Here is a 13710-nt window from a genome sequence, read left to right on the forward strand (position 1 = left end):
ATCTGAGAATAAAGGTCACAACCTCATCCCTCTGCGTTGTGACTGGGGACCAACCTTTAGTAAAATGCAAGAGTGAATGGGCGTGGGGGCTTAGGTAGAGCCTTCCAGTTTGGGCAGCTGAGCATCCTCAACTCCCTCTGCCTCCTAACATCCTGTCACCTGTGGCCCTGGGTGCAGATTTCTATTTCCCGGCCTTGGATACTTGGGGAGTTGGAAGAATGTGGGGAGGCGCAGCCTGTTTCTGTCTGCCCTGCCTGCCCCGGCTGCCTGCTGCAGGCCCTGAGGCCCTGCGTGCTGGGGCTGGGGATTTGGGGAGGTGATGTCCCTAGGGGCACAACTAGGAAGTGGACAGGACAAATACCCCAGTCTTGGTGCAGTGAAGGGGGAGGGAAGCAGGTAATTCTCTTGGGGCAACTGGGTCCCCACGGCAACCTGGCCCCCACCCGGTGGTGTCTGTGAGGTCACCTGCTTCTCCCAGCTGGAGGAGGGGTAGGGGGCCAGACGTGGAGGCCGTCCCTCCCTCCAGATCCAGTCTGATGGGGATTCTGCTGCTGGTGGTGAAGCTCTCAGTGCTGGTAAGTGGGGGTCTGGGGTAAAGGGGCGGGGGAACCACACACCTGGCTCTTCACAGCTACTTAGGAGCTGCTGGACCCGTCCTGGTGAGAGGCAGGTGACTGACCCGTCCTGAGCAGTGGAGCTAGGCGACTGCCTGCCTCCTGGGTAACCTGACAGCTCCCAGAAGCCCCACCCCAAGGCACAGTGCCGGCATTTTCTCTAGAGAATCACTCCTGTGGGATAAGCATTGCCTTTCCCATCCATTTAAAATCTCTCTATATATATTTATTGATTTCAGAGAGGAAGGGAGAGGAGGGGAGAGAGAGAGAAACATCAATGATGAGAGAGAATCATTGATTGGCTGCCTCCCGCATGCCCCACACTGGGGACTGAGCCCACGATCAGGGCATGTGCCCTGACCGGGAATTGAACTGTGACCTCAGCTTAACCACTGAGCCACGTCGGCCAGGCCCCATTCATTGTTTTAAGACATGCAAATGCTGATGGCTGGGGCCACATCTCTGAATTCTTGCTGCTCAGTGGGCTGAGTTATCAGAAAAGAGTCCCCTGGGCCTGCTGCTGAGGCACAGAAAGGGCAGATGACATGGTGTGGTAGAACGAGACAGACAATTGGATTTGAATCTTGGCTGCTACACTCTTTAGCTGTGTGACTTTGGGAAAATTATTCTACCTCTCTGAACCTCCATTTTCTCGCCTATAACTGACCTTATAGGGCCATGTGGGATATAATAGGCTGCTCTCCTTCCTGGTTTCAACACTATCAGCTGGTGGGGGTGGGGGCAGCTGCCATTTCCTACCTCCATCCTAATTCCTCCTCTAGTTGGACCCCTGTGTTCCCTTCCTTTCTCAGCACAGCTCCATCCCCTCAGCTCTGCCGATCCCCCCATATGGGAGGGCATACAGCCAACCCCAGATTGCTGCCTCTCACCCCATCCCTTCGGTTTCCAGATGGTCCTGTGGACAAGGACACACGGGGTCCAGACTGGTGGGTTGGTGTTACTCAGGGGCTGGGGTCTTCAGGGCTCTGAGGAGGGGCTTCTCAGCTCCAAGACTCAAGTGAAACTTTCTCATTTACAGACTCTTTCCCCATCCAACCCCACTCTTCCTCCCAATGGATGGGAGACATCATATCCACCCTGTCGCCCAGGACAGAAATATGGACATCATCTTAGGTCCCTCCCTCTCCTTCACCCCTCTCAGTAGGTCAGTCATTAATTCTGTCCCTGTCCCCCATGCCTCACACCCTCTACCCCTAATGACACTGCCCGTTGCTACCAGCTGTCCTCATGACACCAAGAAGCAACGGATGTGCAGAAAAGCCCAGATGCTTGGGAGAAGAAACTGGCCTGGATTCAAATCCCACAGGATTAGAGGGCTGAGGGCGATGGTCACTCCTATATCATCAACATTATCATTGCCATCATCACCAGTCAATCTCCTTCAGCCTGGACTTTTATAAATAACTAGAGGCCCAGTGCATGAAAGTCATGCACTTGGGGGTCCCGCAGCCCGGCCTGCACCCTCTCGCAGTCCGCAGTCGGACACCCTTAGTGCTGCTGTGGAGGCAGGAGAGGCTCCCAGCACTGCCGCTGTGCTTGCCAGCCATGAGCCCAGCTTCTGGCTGAGTGGCGCTCCCCCTGTGGGAGTGCACTGACCACCAGGGGGCAGCTCCTGCATTGAGCGTCTGCCCCCTGGTGGTCAGTGTGCATCATAGTGACCCATCGTTCTGTCGTTCAGTCTATTTGCAGATTAGCCGTTTATTATATAGGATTATTTAAATCCATAAGAGAGAAAACCACATGTAATATGAGACACTTTCTAAGAGACGTTACCTCCACTCCTGAGAATGGAGTCCTTAGAAGTGAACAGATAAAGATCACTCTTATGTGTGGGGTGTCTGAGGGCTCGAAAGGAGGAGGGCCTGGCTCAAGGTGACCTGGCAGCCCCAACCCCTACAATAAAACTCGGGTAGGGTTCCTGCCCCCAGTGAGTGACGACGGGTGACGGTTGTCTCCCCTTTTCCTGCAGCTGGTCCAGAACCGGGTCCACCTCTACAATGTTCTGCTCCTTAAGATCATCCTCTTCAACCACTGGCTGTCAGGGCTGCTCCAGCAGGCCCAGGGGTCCTGCAGCCAGCAGGCCCACCCACTGCCCGGGCTCACAGCCTGCCCCGTGGGCTCGGTCCTACGGGCTGGGCTGGCACTGATGGAGGTTCCTGTGTGGCTGGTTCTGAGGGTGCCCAGGCTAGTGTGGGCGGGCATGCTGGGCTGTGCCCGGGCCCTGGGCCTGGACCCGAAGCAGCCAGGTGCCTGGGAGCAGCTGGGTCTATCTGCGGCCACCTGGATGGACCTACTTCTGTCGTGTCTGCACAGCCTGATGCTGGCGGCCTTGCTGCTGCTGCTGCTCACCTGCAGGCTGCTGTGGAAGGCCCACCGCTGCAGCCTGGGCTGGCTGCCCAGCAAGGTGGGTGGCAGGGTGCAGGCCAGGCTGCTGAGGGCAGGCCTGGGGGGCTGGGCATGAGCAGGGCTGGGCTAGAGGGCTAGCGGTCGGGCAGTGCAGCCCTGTGAGTTCGCAGTGTCCACCCGCCCGTCCTCTTCGTCCCTCTAGGTTCTGTTGGAGAATCAGGTGGTGCTGGGGCTACTCGCCTTGATGAAGCATCTGTACTGGTGGGTGGAGAGCACGCTAGTGGTTACCTCCTGGCACCTGGCCTATCTAGTCACTTGGACCACCTGCCTTGCTTCCCACCTGCTGCAGGCTGCCTTTGAGCACACAGCCCAGTTGGCCCAGGCCCAGGCCCAGGCCCAGGAGGCTGAGCCCCAGGAAGCTGTGTCTCTATTTGAGTCCCCATTCTTTGAGTCTCTGGTTCTCAAGGCTGGGCCAGTCCTGCCAGAGCATGAAACCCTTGGAGAATAAATGTGTGTTCATCTGCCTCTCCTGGTCTTCTCTGGTCTAGGTTCTCACTGGGCTGGAGGGGTGTATGTGCACATATGTGTGTGTGCATGTATATGTATGCATGTGTGTGCCTGCACGCGTGCCCTAGGACTGCCTCTGGGAAGGAAATCACATTCTGTGAGCACCTCATACATGCCAGATAGCCATCTCAGACACTTCACACACGTAATTTTGTTTAAATCTCATAGTAGCACAGGCATCAGGTTTGGTTAGCGCCATTTTCCAGATAAGAAAATTGAGCCTCAGAAGGTTGAACAATCCCAAGGGCCCAGAGCAAATCCCGGGAAAAGCCAGCACTGGACCCTGGATTTTTTGTTTCCCAGAACCCCTAACTTTCTCCAGGTCCTGTCCCTGGTTCTCAGGATTGTTGGTATCTGGGGCTTTCGAGGAGACGGGTAGTTAGAGACTCTGGCCTTTGGGGGGTGCCAGGGCCTCACATTTCAGAGATTTAGAAAATTCCTTTGAGAAGTAGTTACTCCTGAGTCAGTCTGTAGCTAACCCATCCATTCGTTTACACACTTAGCCAATCAATTTCCCACTCACCCACCCACCCACCGAATGCACCCACCCACCCATCCATCCATATATCCACCCACCCACTCAACCATCCATCCATCCATCAGCTTATCACCCTCCCACCTACCCATTCATTCACCTACTCACCCACAAATCCATCAACAGATCTATTCATCCATCCATCCGTCCATCCATCCATCCTTCAGCCTGTCTACCCACACTCACAAATCCATTCACAGATCCATATACCATTCTCTGCTGCAAGAGGGAAACATCATCTCAGCACTCGCCCCTAGCTGCCCAGTCCTGCTGAGGGAGGCTCATACAGCCAGGAGAGCTCAGGCCGCAGTGGGTCACATCCCCCAGACACCACTTAGGTGAGTGATACTGTGAAATGGGGGGGAAGGGGGGGAGGATGATTTCTTGAGAATTAGCCATCACCCTCCACACACTCCCAAGCCTGAGGGTGGTGTGAGTGCGGGAAGTTGTTCCAAAGAGCTCTGCCCGGCTTTTCCTTCTCCCTTCTGGTTCCCAGGGGAGTTAGGGCCGGATTTCTGCCCTGTCTCCCATATGGAGCTGCAGATGGCCCAGGGTGGGTGTGCAGTGAATTTCCAGGCCCTTCCTCCAAGTCCGAGGAGCAGTCCCAGCCTGTCCTTGTGGGGAGACTTGTGAAGGGCTCCCGTCTGGCCAATGAGGCAGAACACCTGCTGGGGAGGGCTCTGCACGGCCCTGGTGAAGGAGTAGACACTACTGGGATTCCAGAACACACACCCAGCTCACAGGCAAGCTGGGTGCAGAAGTGTGCAGCCTGGGGGGTGGAGAGAAAGCACCAGAGCATCATGGGGAGCTGGATGGGCCTTGCCCTGCCAGGGACCAAGCTTGTGCTTGACAAGGCTGGGGCCTGCAGGGCCTGAGAGAGGGAGGGAGGGAAGGGCAGGTGGAGAAAGGCCTCAAAGCGGGGAGGAGGGGGGTGCGTGGGGAGAGAGGACCGGAGGCAGGATGAGCTGGAGGATGGGTTGGAGGCCAGGACCCGCCGGGAGGCTCTGGGCCGTGTCTGTGATACTGCTATCTTTTACTTGTACTAAATTAAAAAGAAAAAATTACCAAAAATACAGAGATGTTAAGGTAAAAGTGTTTCTTTATTCTCTGGTTCTAAGCTTGAGGAAAACATGGTCCACTGTGTCCTGCATGTCTTTCCAGGCTGGGTTCTGGGACACAGGCTGACACCTAAGTCTGCCCTGGGCAGTGTGCAGGCTGGAGAGCTGGGGAAGCACGGAGCGGAGAGGCTGGTGAGAGGACGCGGCCATTCCCAGGCTGAGCCAGAGGCCGGAGGAGAAGGCCTGGGGCAGGTGCTTGGGCTCCATGGCTCTGCCCCGTCCCTGTGACCTTAGCTAAGGCTCTAACCCCTCCGGCCCTCAGTTTCCCCGTCTGTGCAGTGTGGGGTGACCAGGTGATCTCTGATGAGACAGTCAGCATTTGAGAGACCTCAATGTCCTGAACGCCCCAGCTAGGAGTTGATGCGGGGCTGGGGAGGCGCCAGGCCTGCGTGTGCAGATCTGTGGGCAGGGCCCTTATAGGAGCTGAGATCTGGTTCCATAAGACATAGGCATCCAGGCCCTGAGTGTAAGTCCTCCCAGGCCTCCCAAGGACCCTGGAGTCCTGGGCTGGGGCTGGGGAGGGAGGGAGGGACGGGAGAGAATCTGCCCCTTGCACACACTGGACAGATCAGAGGCTTTGGGATCAGAAAGCATCAGGGTTTGAATCCTGGACCCACAACCTCCTGGCTGTGTGACCTTGGGCTGGTTCCTTAACCCTGTGAGCCTCAGTTCCCCCACCTGTGAACAGGCACAAGCAGAGCACCTGGGGCCTCCCAGGGCTGTTGCCTTATCTGTGCATGAGCAGCACCTGCTCCAGGCCTAGTGCAGGAGGTGCTGGGAGCCCCTGGGAGCCCAGCCCCCTCTCCTGGGCCTGCCACCTCCCCAGGGGCGACAGGGACCCCATTCTGAGGTCAAGGGTGAGGGCAGTCAGTCTGTCTGTCTCAGGCCTTTGAGTGTGAAGGGGCCCTGGACTGCTGGGGGGAGGTGAGGGGACGGGGCAGGGTGCGGGGAACTGGCTGAAGGGCTGGCCAGCAGCTCCACGCAATCTGTCTGCTATGCAGCCGGGGCCTGGCCTGTATTTATTTATGCTGAGCGTGTATTTATATCAGCCCCTTTCTCATTAATAGGGCAGGAAATGGCTGGAATTGTTACATACCTGGCGGCCTAGGGGTCCTGCTGGGCCAAGACACACAGGGCCCTGGCCGCCCTTCGATGACTGCTAGGGGCCCCCTCCTCAGTCCCAGGCTAGTCCCTGGCCTTTCACTGACCTCCCTAGCATCGAGCCCCACTCTACGCTTCTGAGCTCCCATTCAAGTCCTGAGCCCACAGCCCTGAGAGAGGGGCTCCTTTTCAGTCTTCTCCCTGTTCCCCCGCTCCTGACCCATCCCAACCTCAGAGGGGAGGCAGTGTTAGGGGCTGTCACTGTGCAGCTTGCAGGATGGGGGCTGCTGGGCAAACCCTGGGCAGAGCAGTGAGAGGACGGGGTGAGGAACCAGAGTCCTTGACTTGGGATGGAGCCCTGGGTGGGGCTCTGGGCAGGAGTGAAAGTGGGGGAACAGGAGAGGGCCCTCCTGAACCTTAGGGATGGTCCCCAGGACTCTGCTCCCCACCATGCCCAGCCACATGCAGGCTTCGACAGAACCTGCAGCTTCCTCCCCAGGGGGACCCCAGTCCATGGACGTGGTCTCTGTGTTGACCACTCCACAGGGGCCTGACGGGGTGGGGGCTCGTCCTATCTTGCCTTCCTGGCCGTCGTGGCTACACGAGGTTCCTTGCTCGGGGCCCAGCAGCCCCCTCTCCAAGCCCTTGTCCTGCACTCAGACCCAAGCCAGCATCTCTCTCCAGGCTCCAGCTCTTGGGCGCGGGCCCCAGGTGGGGCTGCCAGAGCTGAGAGGCGCGGCCCCCTCCCCAGAGCACTCGCCTGACATAACCTATTAGTGCTCCGTGCCTCAGCCTGCTCCCCCGGCCAGCCTCCCCGCCCAGGCCAGACTGTGCTGGTCCTGCTGTCCTTTCCTGGGCTGCTCTGCCAGGACAAGGTTAGGAGGCAGCTGCGGGAGCCCAACCACCCCACGGGGTAACTATGCCTGTTCACCCCTGCCCTAAGTTGGGGTCCAGGGGCTGCTCTCCACCCAGAGGCCTCGTTTGGCGGGGCCTCCTGGCAGCTGCCTCGTGGTTGCAGGAGCCTGACCTCCAACCTCTGCCCAACGCAGCTACCATGTCCTCCTGACTGGAGCCAGGGCTGGAGCCACTGCGTAGACATGGGGACTGAAGTTGGAGGATAAGGAGCTTTCCCTTTGCCCTCATCCCTGATCTCTCACGATCGATACTTCTAGGGTCTGGTGGAAGGGGGTGGGGAGGGACAGGAGGCGGTGATATTGAGGAGGGGGCTGCTGGGAGATTGCCAGTTCCCTGGGCGGGAGGCCCCCTGGTGGTGAGAGGCCCCCGGGTGCGGTCTCGGGACTCAATGCAGGGGTCTCTGGGTTTCTCCATCTGTCCCATCGTGTGGGGCAGATATGCTCTATGTGGACAGGAGGGCCAGGCCCCGGGGAGGGCAGCTCCTCTGTGTTCCTTATACATGCTTTTTCCAGTCACCACATTGAGCCACCAGCCAGCAGAGCCCCCAGACCAAGCCCAGGCCAGGGGCAGGTCCCTAGTTGCTCCTCTAGCCCTGCCTGGCCCTGCCTGGCCTGGCTGGGTGGCCTTGGACAGGCTGGCTCATCTGGGAGCTGCCCAGCAATGAGTTGGGGACACCCCATGCCACACAGGAGCTGTGGGAAACGGATGTGGCCGGTAAGGGTGCTCAGTGAGTGGAAATGCCTCTGACCACCTCAGCTAGGCAGCTGAGTGCCTGGGGTTGGGGGTCAGCGGCCAGCCTAGCTGGTCTCCTGCCCCTCCACTTCCCAAGTGGAGAAGCACTGTCCAGATGAGGGTGATGACAGGGCAAGGCTGCATCCTCCGAGATTCTCCTGGGGTTGCCGCATCCCTCAGACCCTGCCTTGAAGATCAGGGTAGTGCCTCCTCCACTGCTCAGCCAAGGATGTCCAGGTGGCTAATGTGTGGGGCTGAGAGCATCTGTGTGGGGATGGGGAGAGGCAGGCATCTGCCCACAAGTGTCCCCCACAAGCTGCCTGTGGTTAAAGGGACCTCAGACTCCTTGTTTCTGTTGGGCTCCTGTCTGTCCCTGGCTGTGCAAACCTGGGCAGGTCCCTGGGTTCAAGCAATGGAGCACAAGCCTTTGGGCTCTGCGATTCCTGAGTCCGAGTTCTTGGGAACCCTGAATCCCTCTTGGCTCTGGGGCCTGTGGGCTGGGGTTGAGGTGCTGGAAAGGGCGTGAGTGGGGAGACCCCTTGGCCCAGCCCCCAAGGCCTCAGGCTTCCTGGGCCCAGGTGCTGCAGCTGAGCCTGCAGCCACTCCTGCTCAGACTGCACACATCTGGAGCTGTGTCCCTCCCCCACCCGGGCCCACATCTGGAGCCCAAAGCCGGCTAGCCGACTAAACACAGAGCATCTGGGCCCCAAAGAGCCTGCTCCCAGGTTAATGAGACCCATCTGGGCCCCTGGCTGCTGCTCCGACTGTCTCCACAGAGGAATGCTGGCTGCACATCTGGATGGCTGGAGCCCTGTGGCCGCCCTGCCTCACCCCCTGCCTGGCTGGGTATGGAGTCAGTGCTGCCTGGGGTTCCCGCCCTGAGGAGGGGTTCTGTGTGCAGAGGGTCCACTCTTCCTTTCTGGATGACACAGCTCATAGGGATTCTCTTGCGGGCTGCCTTGGGAATAGCTTAGTTTTGACATAATGCAGACACATGTCCCCTGCCAGGAGTGGTGACAGCTGCCACTCTGCACCAACTCACCCCGCAGTCCCTTGGCATTGCTTAAAAGAGCCTCCGGGGACCCTCAGTATTGTCCGTCCCCCCGCCCCCCTCCTGACATGCCTAGGGTTCTGTAGGGTAGGCCACCAGCTGTGGGTGGCTGCACCGGGCCCCTGACACAAAGCCCATTCCACACAAGGTGCTCAGCTGTCGTCTTCCTTCTCCCGCCTTCTCTGCCAATATCTGTGTTGAGAAGGATGGGGGCCAGCTGTCTCCCTGACGCCCCAGACTTAGGGAACCTGGAAAAGCAAGATGCCCAGTGGAACCGGGGCTGATGTGCTGGAAAGACCACCGTGGGCAGCGGACTAGGGCAGATACACACCATGGGCCAGCCAAGGGAGAAGGCTGGTCTGGGTTGGAGGAAACTTTTGAGCTGAGAGAACTGCCCAGCGGTGTCCTGGACTGATTCCTCCCCAGTGGGGTTGTAGCTCCCCTTATGATCTCCCTGGGGACATGGGACCCTAACGAGTGAGGCCTGTGAGAGCCTACGTCGCTGTCACTGTGGTAGTGAGCTCTCCGTCATGGGGTGGGGGTGCGGGAGGGAATCCAAGCGGCTTACCAGCAGGAAGACAGCAGAGGCTAGTCTCACAAGAAGCCAAAGGCTGGGTTAGACAACCTCCCAGCACTGTGCTCAAGCCCTATAATGCCAAGATTTAAGGATTCGGAGACGCTGCCTTCTCAGTCCCCGAGCCTCCTGTGACCGAAGGCACACAGAGCTGTGGGGTGGAGGCAGATATTTGGCACGCGGGGTGGTGAAGGGAGCAGAGGGAGAACTGCCCTGGGAACGCAGAGAAGGGTCAGCAGCCTGTGGCCTGGGATGAGGGGCTTGTTGTCTCCCTGCCCAGAAGGGTTTCAGCTCTGGGGCCGGCCCAGCCTCCAAGGCCTGGAGTGAGAGCACAGAGCCTGCTGTTCTGCGTCCTGTGGTCAGGCTTTATCAGAGCATCACTGGACCCGGCTGAAAGGAATCCTTTATTGCTGTAGCCTCCAGCCCGGAGTCCCTGGAGCAACAGGCACTTCAAACCACAGAGTTTCATATCTCCTCCTGCACCTCCTTGCCCACGGAAAATATGAGTCAACAAACACACAAGACGGAGACACAAATAAAAAATAACGAGGGCTCGCATTTACTGAGTATTCACTATGGGGCAGATACTTTCTGAGGGCTTTGCTTGTATTAACTCCTTCCAACCTCCCTGCTGTTACCACAAACCCATTTTACAGATGGGGAACCTGAGGCTTAAGGTCCACGCAGGCCTTGGGTGGCAGAGCTGGAGTTCCAACCAGGCAGTCTGCCTCCAAAGTCCGTGTCCTGAACCATTGCTCCTCATTGCTCTCTGCAAGCAGGGTGCATGGGGGGTGGGGGGTGGGGGAGACGGCAGAGAGAGATGCACAGAACGAAGCAGAGAGAAGGATGGGCCTTAGGCCCTGACAGTGATGCTGCTGACCCAAGCCCAAGAGGAGCAGCAGAACCGGCTGTTACAGGGGCCACCTGTCCTGTCCCCCCAGGCCTTCAGATGAGATGTGCAGACATCCAGGGGCAGCCCCCACCTTGTCAAGGGTTCCAGTGCAAACGGACAGGCTTTGCATTGTCTGGGTCCCCCTGGCCAGAGGCAGAGCTGGTTCCGCTGGCTTCCCTCTCCTCCTTTGCTCGCCATCTGACCTGCCTGAGGAGCTCAGCAGCAGAGGAGGAGAGGGCATTCTGGAGCTATTGGCATCGTCTTGGGGCTTTTCTGACGGATCTTCCTTGTCCCACAGGTACCTTCCCACCACCCAGAGCCCCTGCTCCCCCCAACACAAACAGGGCAGCCACCCTCACGGGGTGCTCCCTTCATCCGGGAACGTGGTGAGGACTTCCCTGTGATGTCACATCTCACTTAGTCCCTCGGCCGTGGCAGGGAGCTGTCCCTGTCATCCCACGTTATGCAGAAACTGAGGCTCTGAGAGGATAAGTCAGCTGACCCCCCCTCACTGAGCCCCTAATTCCCAACCCGGCCAAGAGGGCTGGGAAGAAACCCCTCATCCCCAAACTCCTGGGATAGGGCCAGGGTTCCCAGAGCCCGGGCTGAGGCCCCCATGCCCTAACTGGCTGGCTTGGGCGGCTCAGCCCGGCCTTGGGGCTGGCCCAGGGCCAAGGGGGAGAACAATGGAGCGAGGGGAGCGGAAACCCTCTCTCAAGAGTGGGAGGGCAGCCAGGCCAGCAGGGGTTTCTAATCAGGCGGGTCCCAGGGTCCTCAGGGCCAGGGGGCAGCACGGGGCAAGGCGAGGTCCGGGCCAGACTTCCTGTGTGCGACTGAGGTACTCGGCCTGACCCTGCGTGGGGAGACTGAGGCAGGGAGGACAGACACAGGCCCTGTGCTGTGGTCCTGGGGCTCCTGGCTCTCCCTGGGGGGCCCAGCCTGAGGAGAAAGTAGAGGATGGTTTGGTGAGACCCAGGTTGACTTGACTTTATGTTGCGGAGTTTGGGGAGAGGAGGAGGCTGCTGGTTCAGTCCTGGCAGCACCTCCTCTTCCCTCCACCCCAGGCTGGGAGAGGGGAGGTGGGCTCCGTGACCCTGCCTCAGACCACAAAGAAGGTCCTTGCTCCCTCGATCCCTCCAGGCGAACTGCCTGTGGCCCTTCCTCACCTCTCATGCCCCTCCCACACCCAGTGCCGTCCTTTGATGTCCCTTATGCTACTAGCATTTGAGTTACTGATGGGGCAGCTATGGCTCAGCCGGTCGGTCGCCGGGGGAGAGCTCAGAGCCCTCTGCTGCCACCCAGCCCCAGTGCTCGACTGCCTGCTCTGTGTCCATCCTGGTCCCCAGGCCCAGGTCTCCTTGGCACTCAGTGCTCTGGTCAGACCTGGGAGGCTGTGACCTGTCTGCGAGCCTGGGATAGGGCGCTGGGACAGGATGCTGGGATAGGGCGCTGGGATAGGATGCTGGGACAGGAGGCTGGGATAGGGCGCTGGGACAGGAGGCTGGGATAGGAGGCTGGGGCAGGGCACTGGGGTAGGACACTGGTTCTCCAAGTGGCCATGGAACACCTGCAGCCCTGCAGCCACACTTACTCAGGGCCATCACCTGTCACCCAACTCCAGGACGCAGGGTCCAGCCGAGGATCCAGATTGACTCTGGACTGTGAGGTCAGGGCTCCATCGCTGGTCTGAGGGATGCTGTGCTGAGAGCTCTGCCCGAGCCCTCACTGGGGTGCTGCCATCTTGCTCCCATGCCAGCAGCCAGCCCCTGGCCTCACTGCGGTGCATCTCGTTCCCTCTGGGAGCTGCTGTCCCACCGCCCTGCTGCTGGGCTGGCGAGGCCCTATCTGTCCCTCCCCCTCCCGAACCGGGGAGGCCCCAGGAGCAGCGCCCACCACGCACATTTGGAGAAAGATGATTACTCATAGGCGCTCAGGGTGGACTTTCTAGGTGTGTCCGGGGGCCCAGTCCCCCCGTTTCCTTCCTCCGAGTGAAGGATTGGGGGTGAATGGCTGTGATCATTCTCTCAATCCACACACACTCTGGGTGCCTCTTGGTGCCTCTTTGGTGCTAGGCTTGGCCTGGGAAGCAGAAGTCCTTGCTTGGGGTGCCTCAGATCACTCACTTCCTGCCTCTGGCCTCAGTTTCCCCTCTGAGGAGCGGGGTTGGAGTGGCAGTGTCGAGGGGACCTTCCAGCTCTTGCTTGGGCGAAGCCCACCTCTCGGCCTAGTGCCCAGTGCCCGTCAGCCCCCCACCCGCCCGAGGCAGCAGGGCCCCCGATCGTCCCCAGGCTGTGACCGACAGCCCCTCCTGGCCTCTCACACAGGCTCCCGCGGGCCTCATTACCACAGCGAGAGGGTCTTCCTGCCTTAGCCTCGCTCCAGGGCCAAGAGCGGGATCCCTGTCAGGGAGCAAACGCTCCCAGACACACCAGGCCAGTCAACAAACAGGCGACCAAAACAACAAGGAACGATTACGAAACCCAGATTCAGGGAAAGAGGCCACTCTGCGCCTCTCCAGGATGGGGGGTGGCGAAACTGGGCCAGGCCTGTGGGTCAGAGCCCGCCTGGCCCGCACTATTTTTGTACTGTCTGGGGGGTGGGGACTGATGAAATCCCAGCTGTGTTTCACCAAAACACTTTCCCCTTAAGCCTGGGCTCCATGTGGTTCAAATTCATTGTCACTTAACTCATCACTCAGGGCTGTGAGCCGCACCCCTCCCCCCCCAAGAAAGACAAAAACACACAGTCTCTGGCACTCGGTCGAGGTGGGCGTGAGGGGCTGTGACAAGCAGGCTGGCTGCCGTGACCTGAGTTGTCCCCAGCAGCCTGCCCCTCCATCGTCCCCACTCCTCTGCCCTCAGCCTCGGTTTCCTCAACGGGAGCAGGAAGGGGCAGGCTGCTGTGCGAGTGGGGTCGCGTTTGGGGCCCGGGGCCACTGACTGTCTCCCCTCCACCCCCCACCGCTGGAAACAGGGAGCTGATGCGCCCAGAGGTCCCCGCGCAGGAATGTCACGTGTGGACGCGTGTGTGGCAACAACCAAGGAGAAGCTGGCCTGCTTTTTCTTCTTGTTGCTTTTCACAGCCTTTGTTGGCTGGCACCTGGAGTTCTTCACCTCAGGGCTGTGTTGGGGTTGGCAAGGGCAGAATCAGGGCGGATGGGAAGGGCTGCTGGGAGGGGAGCCGCCAGAAGGCATTTCAGTCCTTTATCAAACATGGGGACCGGGACCTCTGCTTTAACAAATTG

At 59.3% G+C, this 13710-nt stretch overlaps 1 protein-coding gene across 1 annotated transcript; it reads left to right on the forward strand.

The window, feature by feature from the left end:
- The first annotated feature begins 509 nt into the window (after positions 1–509).
- TMEM270 (transmembrane protein 270) lies at positions 510–3489 on the forward strand. Its single transcript, XM_070411546.1, has 3 exons — positions 510–575; positions 2605–3039; positions 3184–3489. The coding sequence occupies exons 1-3, from the start codon at positions 537–539 to the stop codon at positions 3487–3489; spliced, it is 780 nt and encodes a 259-aa protein (XP_070267647.1). The 5' UTR covers positions 510–536.
- The last annotated feature ends 10221 nt before the right edge of the window (positions 3490–13710 follow it).

Source organism: Myotis yumanensis, unplaced genomic scaffold, assembly GCF_028538775.1.
Source record: "Myotis yumanensis isolate MYYU_CA2020_CCGP unplaced genomic scaffold, mMyoYum1.0.hap1 SCAF_4, whole genome shotgun sequence".
Classification (NCBI taxonomy): Eukaryota; Metazoa; Chordata; class Mammalia; order Chiroptera; family Vespertilionidae; genus Myotis; species Myotis yumanensis.

Bases quoted from the DNA above. Each gene is read 5' to 3' on its own strand.
- TMEM270 (XM_070411546.1), top strand. From the start codon at position 537: ATGGGGATTCTGCTGCTGGTGGTGAAGCTCTCAGTGCTG. The intron at 576-2,604 runs GTAAGTGGGGGT...CTTTTCCTGCAG, and splicing joins TGGTGAAGCTCTCAGTGCTG to CTGGTCCAGAACCGGGTCCA. The intron at 3,040-3,183 runs GTGGGTGGCAGG...TCGTCCCTCTAG, and splicing joins TGGGCTGGCTGCCCAGCAAG to GTTCTGTTGGAGAATCAGGT.